The following is a 22,396-nucleotide window of genomic DNA, read 5'->3' as shown; positions in this document are numbered from 1 at the left end:
TGTATGCCGAATCGTTCAATCGCCTTCACAATCGCCTTCAATTGCTTTCGGGTATGATCAATTTATTTGTGTTCTCATCAATATAATCTTCTAAAAGCTTCAGCGATCGATGGAGTGTTGAAATCGACAACGGATATCATCTCACAAGGTAAGGAGGCTCTTCTCGAACCTTCAGATTTTGATGATTCTGATGCTTTGGACCAGAAGCTTGAGAAGTATACTGAAATGCTTCAGACAGAAGCTTTAATGATGGTTCCAAACCAAAAAAAAGGAACACATTCCATTTGGGAAGTATAATAAAATTACCTGTACTGAGATTGATATTAGAGAAAACAAAGTCTGTAGGACTTGAGTAATTGGAGTGTAATAGACATTAACGTTGAAATACATATGTAATCGCCATGATCTGGGTATGCCATTTCGCAGGTAACTTCAATGCTATTTTGAACTCGTATTGTTCTTCTTTGAACCAGCTTGGAATCTTGCTTCGAGGAATAGCACAACAGCACATTTATGTGCTCAACWGAAAACAAACAGTTGTAGGGAATATGTAATCTGTAACCACTATAGATGTTCAATACTTGTTGAAATTTTGATTTGGTCTACTTTAGTTGAGACTGAGATAAATGTGTTACCATAGAAAATATTACTGGATTTGGATGTTTAAAATTGTACAGGAAAACTTGGATAAAGTTGTAACCACCTTTTTAAGACCCCTCAATATCCCATAGAGTCTTAAAGAGTGAAAGGGTGGATCTTTTTTGTTTTAAAATTAAAGTTGTAACCACCTTTTTGATCAAATTCGTTGGATTAAATCTATCTAAAGATTAATATTTGTTTTTGGGTTTTCTATGTTTTGCCTGGTTCGACTCGATCCTCCCTGTGTTCTATTTCTCACAATCAACATTCTTGTTTATAGGTGGCATCTTTTTAGTCAATGAGCTTTCTTCAACCTATAAAAGCTCCTTGAAAGCTCAAAGAGAGGGGTGATCTGTTCGGCACTTGYTGATGTTGAATCATCTTTATATAAAATTTTAGGGTGTTTTTGTTTTGTTTTTAATAGATTAAATTTCAAAGAATACGTAAATGGAGTCAAGGAAACCTTTTTTGAGAAGGATCTCTTCTTAGATGGAGTTGATCTAATTCATTTGTTTATTGTCATTAATTTTGATAATCAATTTAATTCAACTAAATTTGCACATTCTATTAATACCGGTGGATGGATAAATTTGTTTGGTTTCATCCAATATTTGGATCAACTATTTAATCATTTTTACCATATTTGTATATCAAGAGGCAAATACAAATACTATGTAAAATAATTTCTTTTTTATGCTTTTGTAGCAATTAGATTAGGTTGGTTTAAATATATTGGATTTTTAACTGTCATATAATTTTTCGTCGCTCAAGTCCAATTGGAACTATAACTCTTTTTTACTCAAATCGTTTATATTTGTGACTCCCGCCGCATTGCGCGGGTACACAACTAGTTATATATAATAGACACTTTCTGGAGCGTCAAAGCGTGGATACTCTTCATACCAAAACAACATGAAAACATGGATGAAATATCACATTCAAAACTCACCTTCAGTGACGGGGGAGACCCGATTCCATTGACAATGATGGAACACATAAGTAAGCCACATTATGTTATATAAGCATCACTTATGGATAAACAATTATTAACATCAACCTTTCCGGGTCTATATATATATTTAATAGGTTAACAAGCTTAACTCTTCGAGTCTTTTGCTTGTGGAGTCACCAAATTCCACTCTTTGAGTCTTTACCTTGAGACCTCTAAAAATGCAAGTTAAGCTCGTTCACTAGAAATGACAGCCACTACGGACTGCACGGTCATCAAGTTCAACTTTTCAAATCTATATCCTAAGTCCGCCTCTACGGATCACACGTCATCAAGTACAACTCTTCGAGTCTTTACCTTGAGTCCTCCTCTGATTCTAGTTTCTAGCTACAATACAGGGATGACTATCTCATTCAAAATCGACTTTTGTGCCTATGAATCCATCGAATTACAGTCTAAATTACATGACCCCAAGCGAATAATCACGCACTCAAAACATGTATATTCAAATAACTCCAAATGCTCAACATAGAGCAAAATAAACCAGACAAAAGTCTTCACGACTCGTCTGAGTCAAAATCGAGCGAAATCCTCAACAACTCAATGACTATTCAATAGAAGTCATTGTAGCCTCTGGAATCGCTCAAATCGGACAAGGAACGAGAAAGTTATGACCAAATGAAGAAATCTTCGCCAAATCGGATTTTTAAACGTCAGATGGGTTATGCGATGCGACCCTTACCTACGACCCTAGGGTTGGGCTGGACCCCATATAGCAGCTCTCATGGTCCATTTCGCCCAGGTCATTCTTCTCACGTTTTCCCGGTTGTTCCCCAATAGTTCACCGACCAGATCGGTCGTTCACTAACCTTTCCCTCGGTCGTTCATCAATCGTTCTCTGACCATTTTCTAACCGTTCTCTGACCAATTCCTTGGTCATTCATCGACCATTTCTCCAAGTTTACATTTTAATGGTTACAATGAAAATACGGGTGTTACAATATGTGGCATGATGAGAATTTCCCACATGTACAACCATATATATATATATATATATATATATATATATAGGGTTGGGTTCTTGGGAGAATGAAAGTTATAGTGAGAATAGTAAGATAGGATCTCCACCCCAAAGAGGCAGGCGGACCTAGAAAAATTTTCAAGTGTTGGTACCATTTGAATATAAGAAAAATACATATATGAACATTTTTTACAAAATCATCATTGTTCTATTAGTTAGTTATTTGCTTTTCATATGCCAGGTCTAGTGTTCGAGTCTTCTATTAAAAAAAATTAGGAACATAATAAATCTGGCATTAAAAGCTAAAAACTAAGAAAAATGATACAAACAGGATTCAAAACCGGGTCTGGGGTGGGAGAACAATCATGCAAACCAACTCTACCAAGGAAAACTTGTGTCACCATTGTAGTTTCAAAATATATATGGTTGCATGGTGGCACCTTTGACGACCCTATAATGTTAACTACAACGGAGGAACAAAGCAGTGGCTCATGCCACCGTATCCAATAGAGTGGGTCCGTCTTGCCTCCAACCTTAGATCAAATCTAATTGAAGATCAACACTAATACAGTGCATCGAGATGCAAGGAATCAATTCCCATGATGTATAAGCGTAATTAATGGGGTGAGACGAGATTAAAAGTAATCAAGGTCCAGATCCCATCTTATACTTCACATCTTAACTCTTATTTTCACATAATATTTTGTCTATGTATTATATATGTATATATATATATATATAGAGAGAGAGAGAGAGAGAGGAGAGAGAGGGAGAGAGAGAAAAAAGTTCAAATGAAAATTGATTTTCAATTGTGAATCGAAGGACAAAGGAGAGCTAGTATGAACAATGGAGGGCATTTAGTATGAAAAACGATGTGAACTTCATGAACTAGTCATGATGAATAATATAAATCATGATCCATGTTAAATTAATTAATTATTCATGATGAATAATACACATTAATCATGAATAATAAATACATTATTCATGATGGACACAGGGGATACGTGACGTGCTCTCCTTTGTCTCCTAGTTTACAACCAAAAATCGGTTTTCATTTGAACTTGTCTATATATATATATATGTGTGTGTTTGTATATGTGTGTGTAAAGTTGCATAATAGTGTCAAAGTTTATCCTTGTGAAAAATGTGTTTTGACTTTTGCACTTTTGTGTTGCATGCCAAGAAATTATTATCGTCTCATCTTACAGTTACATACATAGTGCATGTCACAGAAGAGAATAAAAGCAAACGACCACTAAGCTATACATTTACCTTTTTTTTATGCTTATGTACAACATAACCCAGCAATTCTTGTCTTGTAACAAAAGTAGGTGTGTTTAATCTCTTGAATTTTGCAACTTCTTATGTCACCTCCAATGGCTTTGCTGTGATTTGTAGCCTTATCCTTGCTTAACTTTACATGCTTTGTCGAATGCAACTTAATATTACTACTTTCAACAATATTTGGTCTATCAAAAACACTTTAAATAAATGGTTGTTTTTATGTTAGCATTAACATCTCCTTTTTAGTATATTATAGAGACAACCTGTTTTCAGGCATCTATTGCTCAAATCACACATTGGTAACACAATTCTATCTTCTTCAAACTTTTATCTTTGGTTTTCTAAAAATAATAGATGAATATTTAAATAATGCATTACGCAGGTACACAACTAGTAGAAAGGCTTTCTCAATCCGTCTTTGCTTTAGCCTCATTCCTAGATCGAATTACAACTTATGGGCATGGATATCTTTGTCCCTTCATTCTCAGTTGATCTTGATAACCACCAGTTTGTCCAGAAGCTCCTACATCTTCAAGGGATCTGCATCCACAAGAATATCACAACTTGGGCATAACAAAAATTGCAATCTAGTAATAGTTACTAGAATTAGACAATTAATTACCATCAGAAGCAGACGGTGGTAGGACGCACGATTCGATCTTAATCTTTTCAATTGGTTGAGCAGCCTCTCTTCAATCCATAAGTCATCCACAACAAAACTTGTTATTCATCTCAAAAATAAGCAATATGAGGAAGCAGTTGACGAAAAAATCAAACATTTAAATCGATATATTATACAAATCTAAATATGGTCAATCATTATTCAACAGGAAGAGACTTTGTACAAATCTTGAAAACCGATGTCAAGATTATAAAAGCCAAAATGCATATCAAACATCTCCCAAATGCCATCATGCAAATAGGCAACATAAAATTGCAAAGTAACTAGAAAGCAATCAGCTTAGGGCCTTAATCATAAAAATAAGAAACAGAAAGGAATAACATACTCTTTGTAATGTGAAGTTACACCATGACCAATCTAATGGGGTTGTGATCCCAACACCAACTCCATAAATAGGACAAAAATTCCCTTTCACTTGGTTTTCTCAGATATCATCACAAACAAATTAGCAACAAGTTCCAATAAGAAGTAACTTCCATACCTTTTCGCGTCTTGCTTCATAATAACTTATGTGAAACATATGTGCTTAAAAGTTAAGGTAGACATATTCCAACCAACCATAAGTGTTTCAAGCAACCAAAAGTGCATCCACATTTACGTGAAGAACGTTGCTTATTTATATAGGCATGTACCTCTCTATCCTTTATTCCTAAAGCAACAGGACCTATAGGTCCTATACGTGGTGGATAAACCATAATTGTGTGATAAGATGAGATTAACAGCATCATGATGTCATGGATCATCGCACAATAGAGGGTGGTTGTCAGCTCCATTAGAAAATTTCTACTTGTGTAGGTTGTCCAAAGCCAGGATGGAGAGGGTGCATGGTTGAATTGGAATGTATCCAGTTGTTTGCACAAAAATGGATTTGGAATGTGTTAAAAAGAATGAATAAATAGACAAGAATGTTAGTGTAAAAGAAAGTGCTGATTGATGAAACTGCAACAAGCTTCATATGACTTTCTATGATCGGCAACTTATGAAACTAAAAGAAGGTTTTATAGGACAATGTCTCCATGAGATGAGTGTGGCAAAATTACGAATTCCAAGGTACATGGATGGTCATCCATTGAAGGCATAAGCATATTATCTCTCCTAATTTCCTTCTGGACAATTGTTTCGAGAGTCTGTTGTTTCTTTACCAAAGTGTCTTCCCATCTAATTACCTTTCACTTTTTACCGTTAGAAGATTTTCATTTCAAGATTTACCTCCTTGATGGTTCCCTCCGCATTTATAATTTTGACTTGCCCATATATTGATACCAATGATACGGGTAAGAGAAGTCGACCCGGGCCGGTATCATTAAAAAATAGAGGAAGCAGAACCAAGTCAAGATGATACAAATCATCCCCTTTTTTTGCAATCACGGCAGGGTAGCAAATCAAAATCTAACATAGGGTTTAGGGATAATCAGGCTTGAACTGATGACTTCCACCAACCTTGTTCGGGAGAAATAGCATAGCATGATTCCTCTGCATTTATACTAGTGACGGTATGTGTGCATAAGAGAAGAAGTGTGCAGGGTATTACTCTTGGTGAAGGAAAGGAGAAGGTTTTCAATGAAGAAAGAGATCAAGGGGAGGGTAAATGAGGAAGAATAGGTGTTGACCATGGTAAGCACCAGTTCCATCACTTACCCTGGTCAGAAGGACTGTCAATGATCATTGATCTGTTTCTTTTTGGTAATTACTCCTACGTCACCTGGGTGAGAGAATCTTACCGGTAAGAGACAAAACGAGGCTAGTAAACAGCCCCTAAGACAACATTACATGACATGATTTGACCATATCAAACATATATATTAGGTTGTGACCGCCAGAATCTAAGATTTGTAATAAAAGAAAAATCATTGGAAATTCTATAAAGTAGCCATAGGACGGACTATGTTGTATGGTTCTGAGTGTTGGGTAGTAGTAAAGAAGGCGCAACAGAAGAAATTGGAAGTTACAGAGATGAGGATGTTGAGATGGATGGGTGGTCGTCCCTACAAACACATGGTGGGTTGATTCCGGTTCTACGGTACATGTTACAAACTCCTTACAGGGATTCCATACAACCCGGAGATTGGAAAGAAACCAAAGAACCATTAAAGTTGGAACTGGTGACGATCTAAATGTTGAAGCCATGGGCACTTTACAATTAGTTATGCAAAGTGGTCGTTGTATTAACTTATATGATACTCTTTATGTACCAAGGATAACTCGGAACCTAGTATCTGTACATAAATTAGATATTGATGGATATTATGTATCATTTGGTAACGGCAAAGTCACTATTAGCCTAAATTCCGATTTTATAGGTTGTGGTTTTTTGGTTGGAGAACTTTAAAAATTGTACTTAGATGAACAATTCTCAAAATCCTTGTTGTCATATAATGTGAATGAAAACTTAAATAAAAGGAAAAGAGAATTGGAAACATCGTCTATGTTGTGGCATCAACGTTTAGGTCACATCTCACGAGAACGAATGTTAAGACTCGTGAAAGATAGAGTATTACCAACTCTCGATTTCAATGATTTTAAGACGTGTTAAATGCCTTAAGGGCAAAATGGCAACGGGAAATAAGAAGGGTGCCACAAGAAGTTCAAGTTTGTTGGAAATCATTCACACCGACATCTATGGACCTCTTCCCGCCGGAATATCTAGACATAAATCGTTTATCACATTTAGGGGCTGTTTGGTTCATGGATTTGAATGGAATTGAAAGGAATTGGAATGGCCAAATCCTTTGACCAAATTCCAAATACAATGTTTGGTTCATGGAATAAAATTGATGGAATTCTTTCAATTCCAATAAATTCCTTCACTCGTGGATTTTACATTCCACGGCAATACCCTCGGATTTCAATTCCTATCCGACAAGTTCTTTCCCTAATCCAAATTCATTCCAATTCCATGCAACCAAACGCAATCACAAGACATGGTCAAATTCCATCTAATTTCATTCCATTCCTTCAAAGTCAAATTCATTTGATGAATTCCAATTCCATCGAATTCCATTCTACGAACCAAACGCCTCCTTATAGATGATCATTCGCGCTATATGTATTTGTATTTAATAAATGAAAAATCTGAATCACTTGACATGTTTAAAGTCTTTAAGGCCAAGGTTGAAAATCAACTCGACCGTAAGATAAAGGTAGTGAGATCAGATAGAGGAGGCGAGTATTATGGTAGACATACTGATGTTGGTCATTCTCCCGGTCCTTTCTTTGACTTTTGCAAGGAACACGGGATCGTGAACCAATTTACCATGCCGGGTACTCCTCGGCAGAATGGAGTTGCTGAGAGAAGAAATAAGACCCTTATGGATATGGTAAGAAGTATGTTAGCAAATACCAACTTACCCCAATTCTTATGGACCGAGACATTAAAGACGGCTGTCCATATTCTCAACAGGGTTCCTTCTAAAGCTATTTCCAAGACACCTTATGAAATTTGGATAGGAAGGAAACCGAGCTTGAGATATATGAAAATATGGGGCTGTCTGGCTAAAGCTAAGCTCTACAACCCTCAACAAAGAAAGCTTGACATGAAAACTATTAGTTGTTTCTTTATAGGGTATCCTGAACGATCAAAGGGATTTAGATTCTATTGTCCTTCTCATTCCACTCGCATAGTTGAAACTCACCATACCGAGTTCTTAGAGAACTCTAATGTTAGTGGGAGCAATGCACATCATGACATCAACTTACAAGAAGTCAAAGAGAAGGGGCCAATGACCCTCTTACCTCTTCATCCTGTTGTGCCTCTAGTAGATGACATTGCTCCACCTAGTATCATTTTTTAGGATAATGTTGCTCCAAATATGCCATTAAATGAAGACACGTCAAACTTAGAGGAACATATTCCTGAAGTTACCATTGAGTCTGAAGAACCCGAAATTGCATTAAGGAGATCATCAAGGCCTAGAAGACCTACTAATTTTGATGATTATGTAACTTACCTTAATGAAGCTGATTTGGATATTGGAAAGTGCAACGATCCAATCTCTTATAATGAGGCCATTAATAGCGACCAATCTTCTCAGTGGAATAAAGCTATGATCGACGAACTTGATTCCATGAGTAAAAATGATGTTTGGGAACTTGTTGAACTTCCTAAGGGTATAAAAGCTGTAGGATGCAAGTGGGTCTTTAAAACCAAACTAGACCCAAACGGTAACRTCGAACGATATAAARCACGTTTGGTTRCTAAAGGCTACACCCAAAAAGAGGGAGTCRATTATCAGGAGACTTTCTCTCCCGTTTCACGAAAGGATTCCCTAAGGATCGTCATGGCCCTAGTAGCTCATTTTGATTTAGAGCTACATCAGATGGACGTTAAAACAGCTTTCCTTAATGGTGATTTGCATGAAGATGTGTTCATGATGCAACCCAAAGGTTTTAAGCTTAAGGGTTGCAAACACCTGGTATGTCAGCTAAAGAAATCCATATACGGGTTAAAACAAGCATCACGACAGTGGTACTTGAAATTTGATGAAGTCATGAAGAAGAATGGTTTCATTAAAAATCAAGTAGATCAATGTACATACCTTAAAATGAGTGGGAGCAACTTTGCCATACTTGTCCTTTATGTTGATGGCATCCTTTTGGCAAGTAACAATCTGGATTTGCTGCATGAGTCAAAGCGATTACTTTCACGCCATTTTGACATGAAAGATCTCGGGGAAGCCTCTTATGTGATTGGCATCGAAATACACCGAGATTGGGCCAATGGGACATTAGGTCTATCTCAAAAGGCTTATATTGAACGTGTTCTTGCACGTTATAACATGCAACAATGCTCTCATTTTGTTGCTCCCATGGTTAAAGGAGACGTTTTTGGTTATTTTCAATGCCCAAAAACAGATGTAGAAAAGGAACGAATGAGATTGATACCTTATGCTTCTGTAGTAGGAAGCCTAATGTATGCCCAGGTTTGTACTCGTCCCGATATTGCTTATATTGCTGGAATGCTAGGTCGATATCAATCTAATCCTGGCCTAGATCATTGGAAAGCAGCAAAGAAAGTATTGCGATATCTACAAGGGACAAAAGACTACAAACTAACATATAGAAGAACTAATAACTTATAATTGATTGGCTATTCCGATTCCGACTTTGCAAAATGCAAAGACGATAAAAAGTCGACTTCAGGGTACATCTTTATGTTAGCAGGCAGACCTATCTCGTGGAGGAGTCATAAGCAACAACTAACGACGACTTCAACAATGATGGTGGAGTATGTTGCGGTCTATAATGCAACCTGCCACAGAATGTTGTTGAGAAATCTTATTGGTGGACTGAAAGTTGTGAACTCAATATCGAGACCATTGAAGATTTATTGTGACAATTCTGCTGCCGTTAATTTTTCGAACAACAATAGTTTGAGTGGGGCAGGATTATATCTTGATCTTGGTTTTAAAAAACGCGATGCGGTCCGAGGCGGTAAGGGTCCCGGAAGCCGATGTGTGATGCGTGATGCGCTCGCATCACGCACGTTATGCGCCCGGTATTCAAAAAATATTTATAAATTAATTCTACATATCAATTTCTACCTTTTTAATACTTACCTATCAAAATACTTCATTTATAACATAAAGTAGCTCCAAAAGTGGCATTAGAATCTTAAAAAGTTCGTGAATCGGAATAACAGAACACACGAACTACTACCATGAAGAACACAAGTAAATGTCTAATAGTCCCCAATCCCTAAACTAAATGATCAAGTGACCAACTAATACTCCCCAAGATCAGCATCATCAAACCCCAACACGGGTCATCTCCCTCATTTGGCTGTACGACAACAACTCACGTTCTATTTCTTTTTTAATCTGGTTGATATGTGAGTGCGACTTCTGCTTCTTCTATTAGTGGTTGTCGGCTTCTTCTATTAGGTCACCATTCAGTCTCACGTTCTATTTTAATCAACTAAAAAGCCCAACTAAAAACTGAAAAGGGAGCCCAAACATGAAACATACAGGATGCGCTGATGCATAGGTGATGCACGCATCGTTTGATGCGTAGGTGATGCGAGCGCATCATGGAATCGCAATGCATCAACCCATCTGATGTGTTTCCTCCAGCGCATCAGAGCGCATCACGCATCAGAGCGCATTATGCGCGCATTTTTAAACCAAGATCTTGATACAAAGTTTTTGTTTGTACGAGAACGAGTAGAGGAAAATAATCTTTGTATCGAGTACATCAGCACTCATGATATGCTTGCGGATCCGATGACAAAAGGTCTACCGCCCAAAGTTTACCAAGAGCTCGTAGCAAAGATGGGTTTTACTACAGACCTTATATGAAAGCATATTACGCTTATGGAAAATTAATTGTAAATTTTCTCGAATATCTTAGTTGTCTTGTCTATACTAATGTATGCATGCACTTATTGATCTATAGACAAAATCTATACAATTTAATGTTGTGTATTTTCTGTCATATTGGCTTGAAGTTTTCTAAATGTTTTATTTTGAGGCCTTAGTATAATTGATGGGGTCTCGTGTTGATAACGACTCGAATGACTGTATCTTTTTGCTCTGGCTTTAATATGAAACTTGATGGGTATTATTTTGGCCAAGTTTATGAATACTCATCATAAATGGTCACTCGGCCAAGTAGGAGAATGTTGGAATACTTCCAATATTTATGGCCTTAGGACCATTTTTGTAACTATTTTTAATTATTGTTATATTTACATTTTATAGTAGTAACTTGCCAACATGACATAACTGCTACCCATCTCATAATTGTTACTTGATGGAAGTAAATAGATAATATATGGGTTAAATTTGTGATTTCCATTTAGATGTCTAAAAACAAACATAGGCGCTCTCGCTCTCTCCCTCTCACCCTAAGGGATCAAAGAATCAACACCAATGATTTCTATGTTCGATCTTCCATCAATCCAGACATCATAAAGGAATCAATAGCTTCATCTTCTACGTCAAACTTATCAATGAAGACTGGTTTTCCAAGTAAGTTTTTCCCACTTAAATTTACTGTGTTTATCATTGAAATTGATGGGTGTTCATAAGATTGAATGTTAGCATATGTTGGATTTATTCAACAAGGAGCAAACTAATGATTTTTATTTCTCCTCCGTTATTACCTTATCCCTCAAAATTTCTCTTTACTCTCTCTAAACTCCCAAATCCTTCATGAAGTCCTACGTTCTCTAGATTGCTACAAGATAAGTGCATAATCCATGAAAAAGTTCCAACAATTAAGCAAGAACTTTTGAATCAAAATAAACGTGTATGCCTTCTAAACTTTTTGTCAATACACAAGCTTTATGCAAGAAATATGTGCTCAACATAAACCAAAACAATAGCACCAGTAAATCCCACGCGAATGGGGTTTGGAAAGCTAATATTTATGAAACCTTTCCTTACCCCTAGGATTAGAGAGCTCACTTCCATGAAGACCCCGAATTGCAAAAGAGTTATGCGAATATAGTCTTTTTAGGGTGATTAGCAACCCCAAAAGCAAGACTAATAAAAGCAAGAAAAGAAGTTCTAAAAAGTTGATGAAAAGCTTGACAAACTTGGGAAATGAGGTTCACAAAGTATACAACATGGAATAAGATTAAAACAAGTAGGGAAAGAGAGGAAGTGCGAAACAGCTAAACACTCTTAACAAGTGAGCCAAAAAATCCCTCCCTGACAACAGTCGCAAAAAACTACTCATGGCCATCCCACATACCCCATCTGAGAACTTTGGCACGTAGATATCAGCTCTTCAACCCTCCCCCAATCCCCTGCTGCCACTCCCAACCCCTCCCATGCTCACACTAATCACAGGTCCTTACAGCAAATTGCAAGTCTGCTACTCTAATCGTGCATCTCCACCAAATGTGTGCTCAAAACCGGACATGTAGATACAAAACGTATATTGATCCTATGATCATTGTATCACATGTGCATCGATATGCATGATTAGACATGGGGTATTCAAATAATAACTTACTAACATCATCTTACCTGGTTTTTGTCTCTTCTTCTTTGGAAACCTTCCCTTTAGCTGTGGCAAGCTTCTTTTGCTCGTATTGTATAGTTTTTGTAATCATATTACAGAACAAATACACAAACTGCACTGAATCATTTGCTGGAACAGGGTATGTGATTTTCTTGTACGTTTCCAGTGGCATACTCGGCTCCACCAACCTAACATTAAAGATAAAGTTGTTAACCAATCATATTGTTATATTTAGTAACTTCAACAACAAAAACAGGCAACAAAAATTTAGTAACTTCAACAACAAAAACAGGCAACAAAAGAGTACCAATGGGGTAGCCCACTCCTAATATTCACACATCTAGAGGAAATTTTTGACAAAAGTTACAACTTCCCCACCTGTTCCTTTATTTCCTATCCTAAAAACCCCTAGAACACAAAAACTTTTAGGTTCTCTTCGTTCTTTTCTACATCTTTCCCTTTCTTTCCACTTATTTTTAATCTTGCGAACACAGTGCTAAAGTTGGGTGGTTAAGCAGGTACTTAAGGTATCCCCTCCCCCGGCCCTTCCCCTAAATTCAGATACTATACCCGTTATGAAATATGATCTGCAAAAAGTAAACAAATTTACTAACCCAACAATTGGAATATGTAACCTAGACGCTTCAAGAATCACAGAAGACTTCCGCTCCGTATCAAAAATCACCACACAATCTGGCTGATAAACCGACGTCAGATTCAACTTCTTATTCCGAGATCGGAACTTTTTCGGACTCAAACTGTTGGTTAGAAACCCTCCAAGACGCCAAGAGTTGTCATTGCGGCAGCCAGTGTTTTTAATCATCTGCTCAATAATCTCATCAAGTAATGGATTAGTATTCACAAACAGAAACCGACCATTTTCGCGAACAAGATTCCCGATGAAATTGCAAGCGCTACGGAGGCAAACAAGAGTTTTATCGGAGTCGATAATCGTCATTCCATTTCGAGCACCATAAGTGTAGATTTTAAAATGGTTCTCAGCCGCTCGGCGGGCTAAATGAGCGTTTGTGCTTAGAAGCCTCTGAATAACAGCTGAATGAATCGTCATTTGCTTCAATCAGGGTCGGCCCTATTGTTTGGATGCCGTGGGCGAAGAGTAAAAATATGCCCCTAATCCAAGAAACAAAGATCACACACTTACCCAACTAAACATACATGTTTAACCATAGTACTGAAAACATTTAGAATGCTTGAAAACTATCCACATATCATGCTCGTTCACATTTAACAATATTGAACATGTTGTAACACATGTGATCACATTGAAAAATTGTTCATACTAATAATGTTAATCATAGCCTAAAATAGTGAATATATTGATCGTTATGCTGAAAATATGCATTATACTATTGTATGTATCACAGCTTGGTGATGCTTGAACCCATGACCTCTAGGAAAACCAGACTATATTTATGGCTCATATAAACATAAATAGGAGCGGTGAAGTTACTCAGAGAACATGCCACCAACAAAGAGCTTCGAAAACATGGCATTAAACATGCCCATTGGATACAGTGGTCTGGGGAGATAGATTGCCTCATGAGGCTTCCAATTCTGCTGTAGAAAGCCATTTCAGTTGTTCGAGTTCAAAAAGATTGCATTTACGAACTCCATTTATGAGTAAGAGGGTTGTTAGTTGATTTCAAACAAGACAAGAATAAAACATAACCTGCCATAAAAGCTAGCAGCCTAGAAGACATCTGACATGCTAACATAGAGATCCTCAACTTGAAATTTTGAATCTCATATTTCAGTATTACCGAGTTAATTACCATATCAACAATTGACAGTTTCTAGGCCTTAAAAACACATAGAATGTCCCACTCTACCTATTCTTATCGTGTTTTTGAACAGTAAGCAAACATGTACACACGACACATAAACCTATTCAAACAACAAATCGAATAACTAAATTGACAGCCAGAGACAAGACCAAACACAATTATTGCAGAGGATCAGAGAACTCAAAGAAGCTATAAAATTGGATTAGAAAAATGAAGAGAGACCAAAGGGCAAAGGTTGTGACAAAATGCACCAAGGTCGCCATTGAAACACTTTGTATACACATAACATGAAACTTATTACATAAACACATGCGAAGGACCTATAATTAAAAAAATACTCCAGTTGCATTATCTCTATATAATTTCTTATGCAATAACGAATTATTAGCAGACATAAAACATACACACAAATCAGAATCAAATAAAAATCGTGATCTAACAACTAAAGCAAGATAGAATCTATAACAACAAAGACATCCAACATACCTGTTTGAGAAGAGAAAGAAGAGATCGAATTAATGATTTAGGTTTAAGGAAAAAAGAAATCTGGGTATCTAGGCTAGGGTTCATGGGGGAGATGAGAGTCAACATATTGAGGAGGAGGGCGAGACTCGAGCAAAATCAGATGGAAATCATGTAACTGCCACTCGAGAGCAAAATCAGACGATGTTGAGAAGGAGGGCGAGACTCAAGAGCAAAATCAGATAGAAATCATGTAACTGTCACTCGAGAGCAAAATCAGACGATGTTGGTGGCTGCTCGTGGTGGCTGGGCAATCGGGCTATGGGAGCGGGATGGAGGTGGGGATGGGGCGGGGACCCCAATCCCCATCCCCGATACCCCATATCTGTCCCCGTCCCCATCCCTGCCATAGAATATGATTACATACCCATCCTCGTGCCCAACAAGGGTCTCCAACAGGGATCCCAACTAGGTAACGGTGATTTTTTTATACCAAAAAACTACTAACAAATAAACTGATTTGACAAAAAGTGCGTAACACTAACAGTAGCAGCAGCAGCAAAAGAACCTAACACTAACAATTAAACTAATTTTGACCAACTAAAACGATTAATGTAATCCAAAAATTAACATACTTTCAATTCAAATGCTAAAAGTAACGAATATAATACAAAATTGAAGAATGAAGATGTACGATAGCTAAAACAGATTGGGGATAGTAGTTTAAAGCACATAAACAGACCATGTTTAAGTTTTTCTATAGACTTGGGGTACACCACGCATAGGGAGGGTTTTAAGACCTGGGCAGTGGACACATAAACAGATCATATCCAGATAAGCCAATTAAACAAAAATGACAATAGAAAAATGGCATATCGAAGGCTGTAACTAACTGTTTCTAGAATATTTGAATTAAACTTTGATCTAGAATTTTTAAATTATCATCAAAGTAAAGCAACGGGACTCAAAATCACAAAAAGGCAAACCAACCCAAATTTGGCTAAAGACTTGGAGAAAAGGAGTAGCAATCAAGCATTTAGCAAAGTTTCAATATTGTGAGAACCAACAACTTCTGGATTACCAAATTAAACTTGTAAAAATCTGAAAGTTACAAACCTCGACCTCGCTGAAATCTGAATCAGACGGAATGACGGAGGGGCGTTCAGGCCGGAGGAAGGGAACGGCATTCAGGCGGGCGAGGTCGGCTCTTTCTCGTTGTTGATGTGCAAATGTCTAAACCTAACAAGGAATAAATAATATATTTTTATTAATTTAAGTAGAAATAAATCAAATTTTTCTAATGATTATTGATTGACTGGTTATGTACCCGTGTAATGTGACCAAATGTAAAATTTGAATAAATGTATGCGAACATACCGATTACAATTTACAAAAAAATAACTACCTGCATTCAAAATTGTCAATCGATAAACTTAATTTATTGATTGTTCATGTTTGTCATGTTGAATTCATTACAACAAAGTCAGGTTCATAAGATGTCAAAAGTGATACAAATTTTACATTCGGTCGCATTACAAAAGTACATAACCAGTTAATCAATAATCATTAAAAAATATTATTTATTTCTACTTAAATTAATAAAAATATATTATTTATTCCTTGTTAGGTTTAGACATTTGCACATCAACAACGAGAAAGAGCCGACCTCGCCCGCCTGAACGCCGCCCCCTTCCTCCGGCCTGAACGCCCCTCGTCATTCCGTCTGATTCAAATTTCAGGGAGGTCGAGGTTTGTAACTTTCAGATTTTTACAAGTTTAATTTGGTAATCCAGAAGTTGTTGGTTCTCACAATATTGAAACTCTGCTAAATGCTTGATTGCTACTCCTTTTCTCCAAATCTTTAGCCAAATTTGGGTTGGTTTGCTGAATTGTGATTTTGAGTCCCATTACTTGACTCTGATGATAATTTAAAAATTCTAGATCAAAGTTTAATTCAAATATTCTAGAAACAATTAGTTACAACCCTCGATATGCCATTTTTCTATTATCATTTTTGTTTAATAGGCTTATTTGGACATGATCTCTTTATGTGTCCACTTGTAACACCCTAGTTTCTTTATTAGATAAATCTCAATATTTCACCCTTAAATGCAAATATTTATGAATAATTCAAGTACTCCGGCAACTGTTACAATTTTAGTGAAACATCTTAATTATAAGACTAAACAAGCTAGTGATGAGTTGTTAAGGCTAGAAGTGTGTTGGCAAGTCTAGTAAGCATGACTAAGCAAGCTAGTGATGAATTGTCAAGTCTAGTAAGCATGAATAAGCAAGCTAGTGATGAGTTGTTAAGGCTAGAAGTGTGTTGGCAAGTCTAGTAAGCATGACTAAGCAAGCTAGTGATGAATTGTCAAGTCTAGTAAGCATGAATAAGCAAGCTAGTGATGAGTTGTTTAGGCTAAAAAAATATGAGTTGGCAGGACTATTGATTGCAAGACAATCTAGGAAGCATGACAAGGAGTACTAGAAGCATGAGTTGTATAGATTCTCTTATCCTTAGAGATGAGTTGTCAAGATTCTCTTATCTTTATTGATGAGGTGTCAAACTCTCATAAGAGTACAACCTTGAAAGCAAAAAGAACAAGTAGTTAATGCAATGAATTTATCTACAAATAAGGATTTAAGGGTCACTATTTATGCATACCAAAAATAAGACATCTCTCGACATTTACATAATTAAGCTTGAAGAAAGGAATCAAAGGGAAAAGTAGGCAAATCAAGGTGAGTACTTATGTGATTAATGCGATACATGCATGTTATATATATATAAGTATTTTATGCATTACAAGTTATATTAGCATGTTTGTTTTACAAGAAAATATTGATACACATACATATTCAAGATATGCAGGATGACATGTTTTAATACAAGTATACACACAAGACATGAAAATCATTCACATGTTATCATATGTGTTACACGAGGCATAGAAATTTTTACATGTTATGTATAACCATAATATCCAACGTACGGGATATTACAAGAAGGAACGTCTTGCAAACGGACCTTATAGGGCAACCTTTTTATGGACCCGGGGGTTAGCAAACCTCAAGACAAGTATGGTATACATGCATGTGACAAGTGAGATCTCAAAAGAATGTTTTATGCATGATGATAAAGAATATTTTTATGCATGATCAAGGGCTTTAATGAGTTATCATATCTGAAATATCATGAAAATTTCTCATTCATGAAACCATAAATACTCATTAAGCTTATAGCTTATACATCTCATGTATGTATCTCAGGAAAGAAGTAAGAAGGATTTGCATAAAGTAATATGGTTTTAGTTGAAAATCAAGTTTTGTTGTAAATACAAGCTATGGTTACGTTTCCGCTAAGTAGTTTCTTCTTTGATGTAATTTCAAGATATGTACTAAATAAAGCTAAATTTCAAGTTCAGATTCAAGATTTAATAGTTTTATCATGTAAAGTAACGACACCCAATATATAAGGACGTGGGGCGTTACACCACTGCCCAGGTCTTAAACCCTCCATATGCATGGTGTACCCCAGGTCTATAGAAAAACTTAAACATGGTCTGTTTATGTGCTTTAAACTACCATCTCCAATCTCTTTTAGCTATTGTTCATATTCATTCTTCAATTTTGTATTGAATTCTTTACTTTTAGCATTTGGATTGAAAGTATGTTAATTTTTGGATTACATTAATTGTTTTAGTTGATCAAATTGAGTTTAATTGTTAGTGTTAGGTTCTTTTACTGCTACTGTTAGTGTTAAGCTCTTTTTGTCAAAACTAGTTTAATTGTTAGTAGTTTTTTGGTATAAAAAAATCACCGTTACCCCGTTGCGGCTGTTGGAGACCCCTATTGGAGACGGGGATGGGTATGCAATCATATTCTATGGCAGGGATGGAGACGGGGACGGATATGGGGTATTGAGGATGGGGATTGGGGTCCCCGCCCATCCCCACCTCCACCCCATTCGCATAACTCTATGGCCCAGCGACCACGAGCAGCCACCATCATCGTCTGATTTTGTCTCGAGTGACGATTACATGATTTTTTCCATCTGATTTCTCCAAGTCTTAAGCCAAGTTTCCTTTCGAAGACTAACCCCATTTCGACCCACTTTATTGACCTCTTCTATACAAGTCTCTCAAAAGCATTTGATAATTTCATTTGTCCACCTTACACGTGCATTCTCGTCCATCACTAATTAGCACACAAGAAAGAATCCACATATTGCATTTGATGAATCAAAACCTTCAAATTGCAAATAAGAAGCGCATATTGTATTTAATGAATCACCCATAAATCAAAAGTAACATAAACCATGAATCAAAACCTTAATACAATATATATGAATGATATATAAATTAAAAGTACATAAACCATGGATGTATTGAAGACAAAAGACCTATAAAGTGCTAATGATGAATGAAGAGTCCAGTACATATAACATACTTTCTCTCTTAATATACACACATGTTGTAATTTAGAGCTCCTATATCATTATAGGTTGGGAGACATTGCTGGAGGTTATCAAGAGCAAAGGAGGTCCAGATACTTCTATCTTGATCACTGCAAGTCATATTTAGCAATCGAACACTGAGGTGGTTCTCCCATGTTGTAATTTAGAGCTCCTATATCATTATAGTTTATAGGGTTGACCTTAAGATAAAGTGCGTATTATACCACTGTGTTAGATTTACTGGGTCCATTAGGTTTGGTTTCTTAATATGAAGTGACAGGCCCATAGCGTTGAGCCAATAAACATAATAAAAACCCTGATTCTAAATGTATCTCCTAAACCTGTCAATATAGACATAAAACTGTCAATAAAACTGTTCTTAATATGAAGTGGAAGGCAAAAATAACTCAAATGAATACAGATCATACTCCCTGAAGATGCCCATTAAACTGTGAATATAGACATGTATAAACTGTGAATAGAGACATATTTAGGTAATATGGTGCCTCTCTTCCTCTACATGGTAGTTGTTTGGAGTTCCAGTTTCTTATACTTGTGTTATGGTTTGCTTGGTTGCATTTTGGGATTCTCTGTTTTCAATGCTGGTGCTTTTGACCCCCATGCTGCAACTCAATTCCTGGGGATAATTTATGCAAGAAAAAGGAAGATTTTTTTCTGTATTACAAGTCAAAGTTTGGACTTAATTGATGACCCTTTTCCAAGTTAGCTAAAGTAATGTACCAATTACTTACAATTCCATAAGGTATAAGTCACTATAATATCATTGCTTTTGATTATGAGTTTTTTGCTTTCTTGTTTTCATTTACTTCTCCTCCAGCTATTTCACAAGAGATCAATGATGCCAATTACAGCAGTATAAACCTACCAATTTAGACACAGGTCAAATCTTGCATGGATAAAGGATCAATTCGATTTGTTCATTCATTTGCTGCTTATATAAACATCTTATGCATCATGTTCTGAAAACATATATAAACACGTTATGCCAAACAATGTAAGATTATCAAATGCAAGATACAACGAAAATAGGAACTCTGGTTCTATACACGGAACAGAATCAGATAGAATTTGTCATTCAACCGAAGCAGAAAATACTGCGAATATGGCAAACCAGAAGCAGCAATCTCATTTTCAATTTCTTCTTTTGTTCAAAAGGAGATATATGATGTTGAGTTATGCAGCAGCAGCAGCAGCAGGCAGCTCAAAAGTCAAGAAAACGCTTGTAGCATAGGCTTATACTTGCTACTGTAGGCCATTTAGACATCTTAGAGGTGCTACAGTTGACAACCTTGTTAATGTTGGTTTCTATAGCTTTAATGTAATTTCAAATGGTGTTTGTTATATATACATATATATATATATATAGTGGGTACATTTTGTTACGAGACCCACACCAGAATATTACTTACATGGCCTTCTTCCTCCTACAATATCTACTCAAGAACAACAAGCATGAAGTTGTGATTAATCCTTATTTTATACGCAAGAATCATCATTACTTCTTTCTTTTCCACTTCATGACCAGGAATTATAGGTCGGCATTTCTTTCATTCCATCAAGAAAGGCACCTCTGGACGTCTGCTTCAACTTCAAGCCCTTCTAGGGTAGGGATAGGGRCCATGGATCAAGATTTCTGGTTCCCCTTCGATTTTCAACTTCGCAGTCCGCTACTATTAGAGGAATATGGATTTCTTTCCCCCGGATATCGATTTATSGGGAGTGCTACTCTTTCCATCAAAGCAATCACACCCTTAATTCACACTCATTCTGCTCCACTCACCATGGCGTTTCTTATGCCAAATCAAGAAAACAGATATACCCAAATCCAGAAAACAGAAAAACAGTCAACTATTTTAAAAACCCCGAAGGTATTTCCATGGCGTTTCTTATGCCAAATCAAACGAAAAGAAAGCATACAAAGAGTCAACTATTTTAAAAACCCCAAAGGTATTTCCATGGCGTTTCTTATGCCAAATCAAACGAAAAGAAAACATACAAAGAGTCAACTATTTTAAAAACCCAAATCCAAGAACAACTCTTATAAGTTTTGAACACAGAACTCATGCTTCCTGTTGTGGGTTCTCAGAGAGATGGAGAGTCAAAAGACCCATTACCTTTCTTTCTTGAGATGTCGAGAGGTAGAAGAAGTGTTTTAGAGAGTGAAATAGAGAGCTGAGAGCTTGTGTGGGAAAGGTTTTGGGTCCAAATTTTACATTTATACAAGAATGAAGGATGAGTAATCAAGTAAAAACTCAAGCAAAGGAGATGAAGCTGAGGAATAAAGCATTAAAATTAAAAGCTTAAACTTGAAAATGGTGGGGGAAAAGACCTGTTGCCTCCTAGTTCCGGTTGCTGTCTTGGGTTTTAGCACACTGACACTGTCTTGGGTTTTAGGTGAAAATGGCCCAAAGCTTGACGACATTTGCATCACCACCCCTCTGGTGTTCGCTTAATTACAAACATGACCACAACATTTTGAGACACCACATTTTTCCAACTCGTTAAGTGCATGTGGAAGTGGAACACCATCTACACAAACCACTTTCTTCACCCATTTTATAATAAAGAAAAAAATTATATTTTTTAATTACTTTAAAATGTAAAAAAGATACTAAAATACAATTTATTTATAGATCATGAAAAATTATCATATTGTTTGTAATTTTACTAGAATTCCATATATAAAGTCGTCATGTATATTTTTGTATATATTATATTGATGCATTATAAAATTAAGAGTAAACTATCAAATGGTCATTGATTTAGCGGGATCTGAATTATCGTTAAAGTAAACCTTTCAATGGTTCTAAATTCACTGAATGTAATTGTGATATATAAATATTATGTTTTTCCAAAAAAACAAAATTAAGAGTAAGCTATGCGGTCTTTGTGGTATGTTAGTTTCTAAGTGGTATTTATTACAAATTAACTCTCGTGGCAAAATTGTCATCTTAGGAAGAAAAAAAAAACTATACACACAAATCATTAGTAATTTTGTATGTGATAATATACAAAATAAAACACACGACATAAATTTATTATTGATATCACTCGTAATTATGTTATATTGTAAGACACAAAAAATTCTAATACAAATATCAAATGCAAT

General features: G+C 36.2%; 1 protein-coding gene across 1 annotated transcript; it reads right to left on the bottom strand.

Annotated features, from left to right (window-relative positions):
* Nucleotides 1-4,250: 4,250 nt before the first annotated feature.
* On the bottom strand, nt 4,251-21,458 carry LOC112504123 (ribosomal protein S2, mitochondrial-like). The gene is made up of 5 exons (XM_025108078.1): nt 21,402-21,458; nt 13,158-13,674; nt 12,549-12,731; nt 4,519-4,586; nt 4,251-4,436 (listed from the first exon to the last, which is right to left on the bottom strand). The coding sequence occupies exons 2-5, from the start codon at nt 13,610-13,612 to the stop codon at nt 4,420-4,422; spliced, it is 723 nt and encodes a 240-aa protein (XP_024963846.1). The 5' UTR covers nt 13,613-13,674; nt 21,402-21,458; the 3' UTR covers nt 4,251-4,419.
* Nucleotides 21,459-22,396: the final 938 nt, after the last annotated feature.

Source organism: Cynara cardunculus, unplaced genomic scaffold (genome assembly GCF_001531365.2).
Source record: "Cynara cardunculus var. scolymus isolate 2C unplaced genomic scaffold, CcrdV1 Un_Scaffold_4712, whole genome shotgun sequence".
In the NCBI taxonomy this organism is placed as follows: Eukaryota; Viridiplantae; Streptophyta; class Magnoliopsida; order Asterales; family Asteraceae; genus Cynara; species Cynara cardunculus.
The sequence above is the reverse complement of the archived record's forward strand: the minus strand, read 5'-3'. Positions and strand labels throughout refer to the sequence as shown.

Bases quoted from the DNA above. Each gene is read 5' to 3' on its own strand.
- LOC112504123 (XM_025108078.1), bottom strand. From the start codon at position 13,612: ATGACGATTCATTCAGCTGTTATTCAGAGGCTTCTAAGCACAAACGCT. The intron at 12,732-13,157 runs GTTAGTAAATTT...CTTTAATGTTAG, and splicing joins TTACATATTCCAATTGTTGG to GTTGGTGGAGCCGAGTATGC. The intron at 4,587-12,548 runs GTAAGATGATGT...TATGGATTGAAG, and splicing joins GAAGAAGAGACAAAAACCAG to AGAGGCTGCTCAACCAATTG.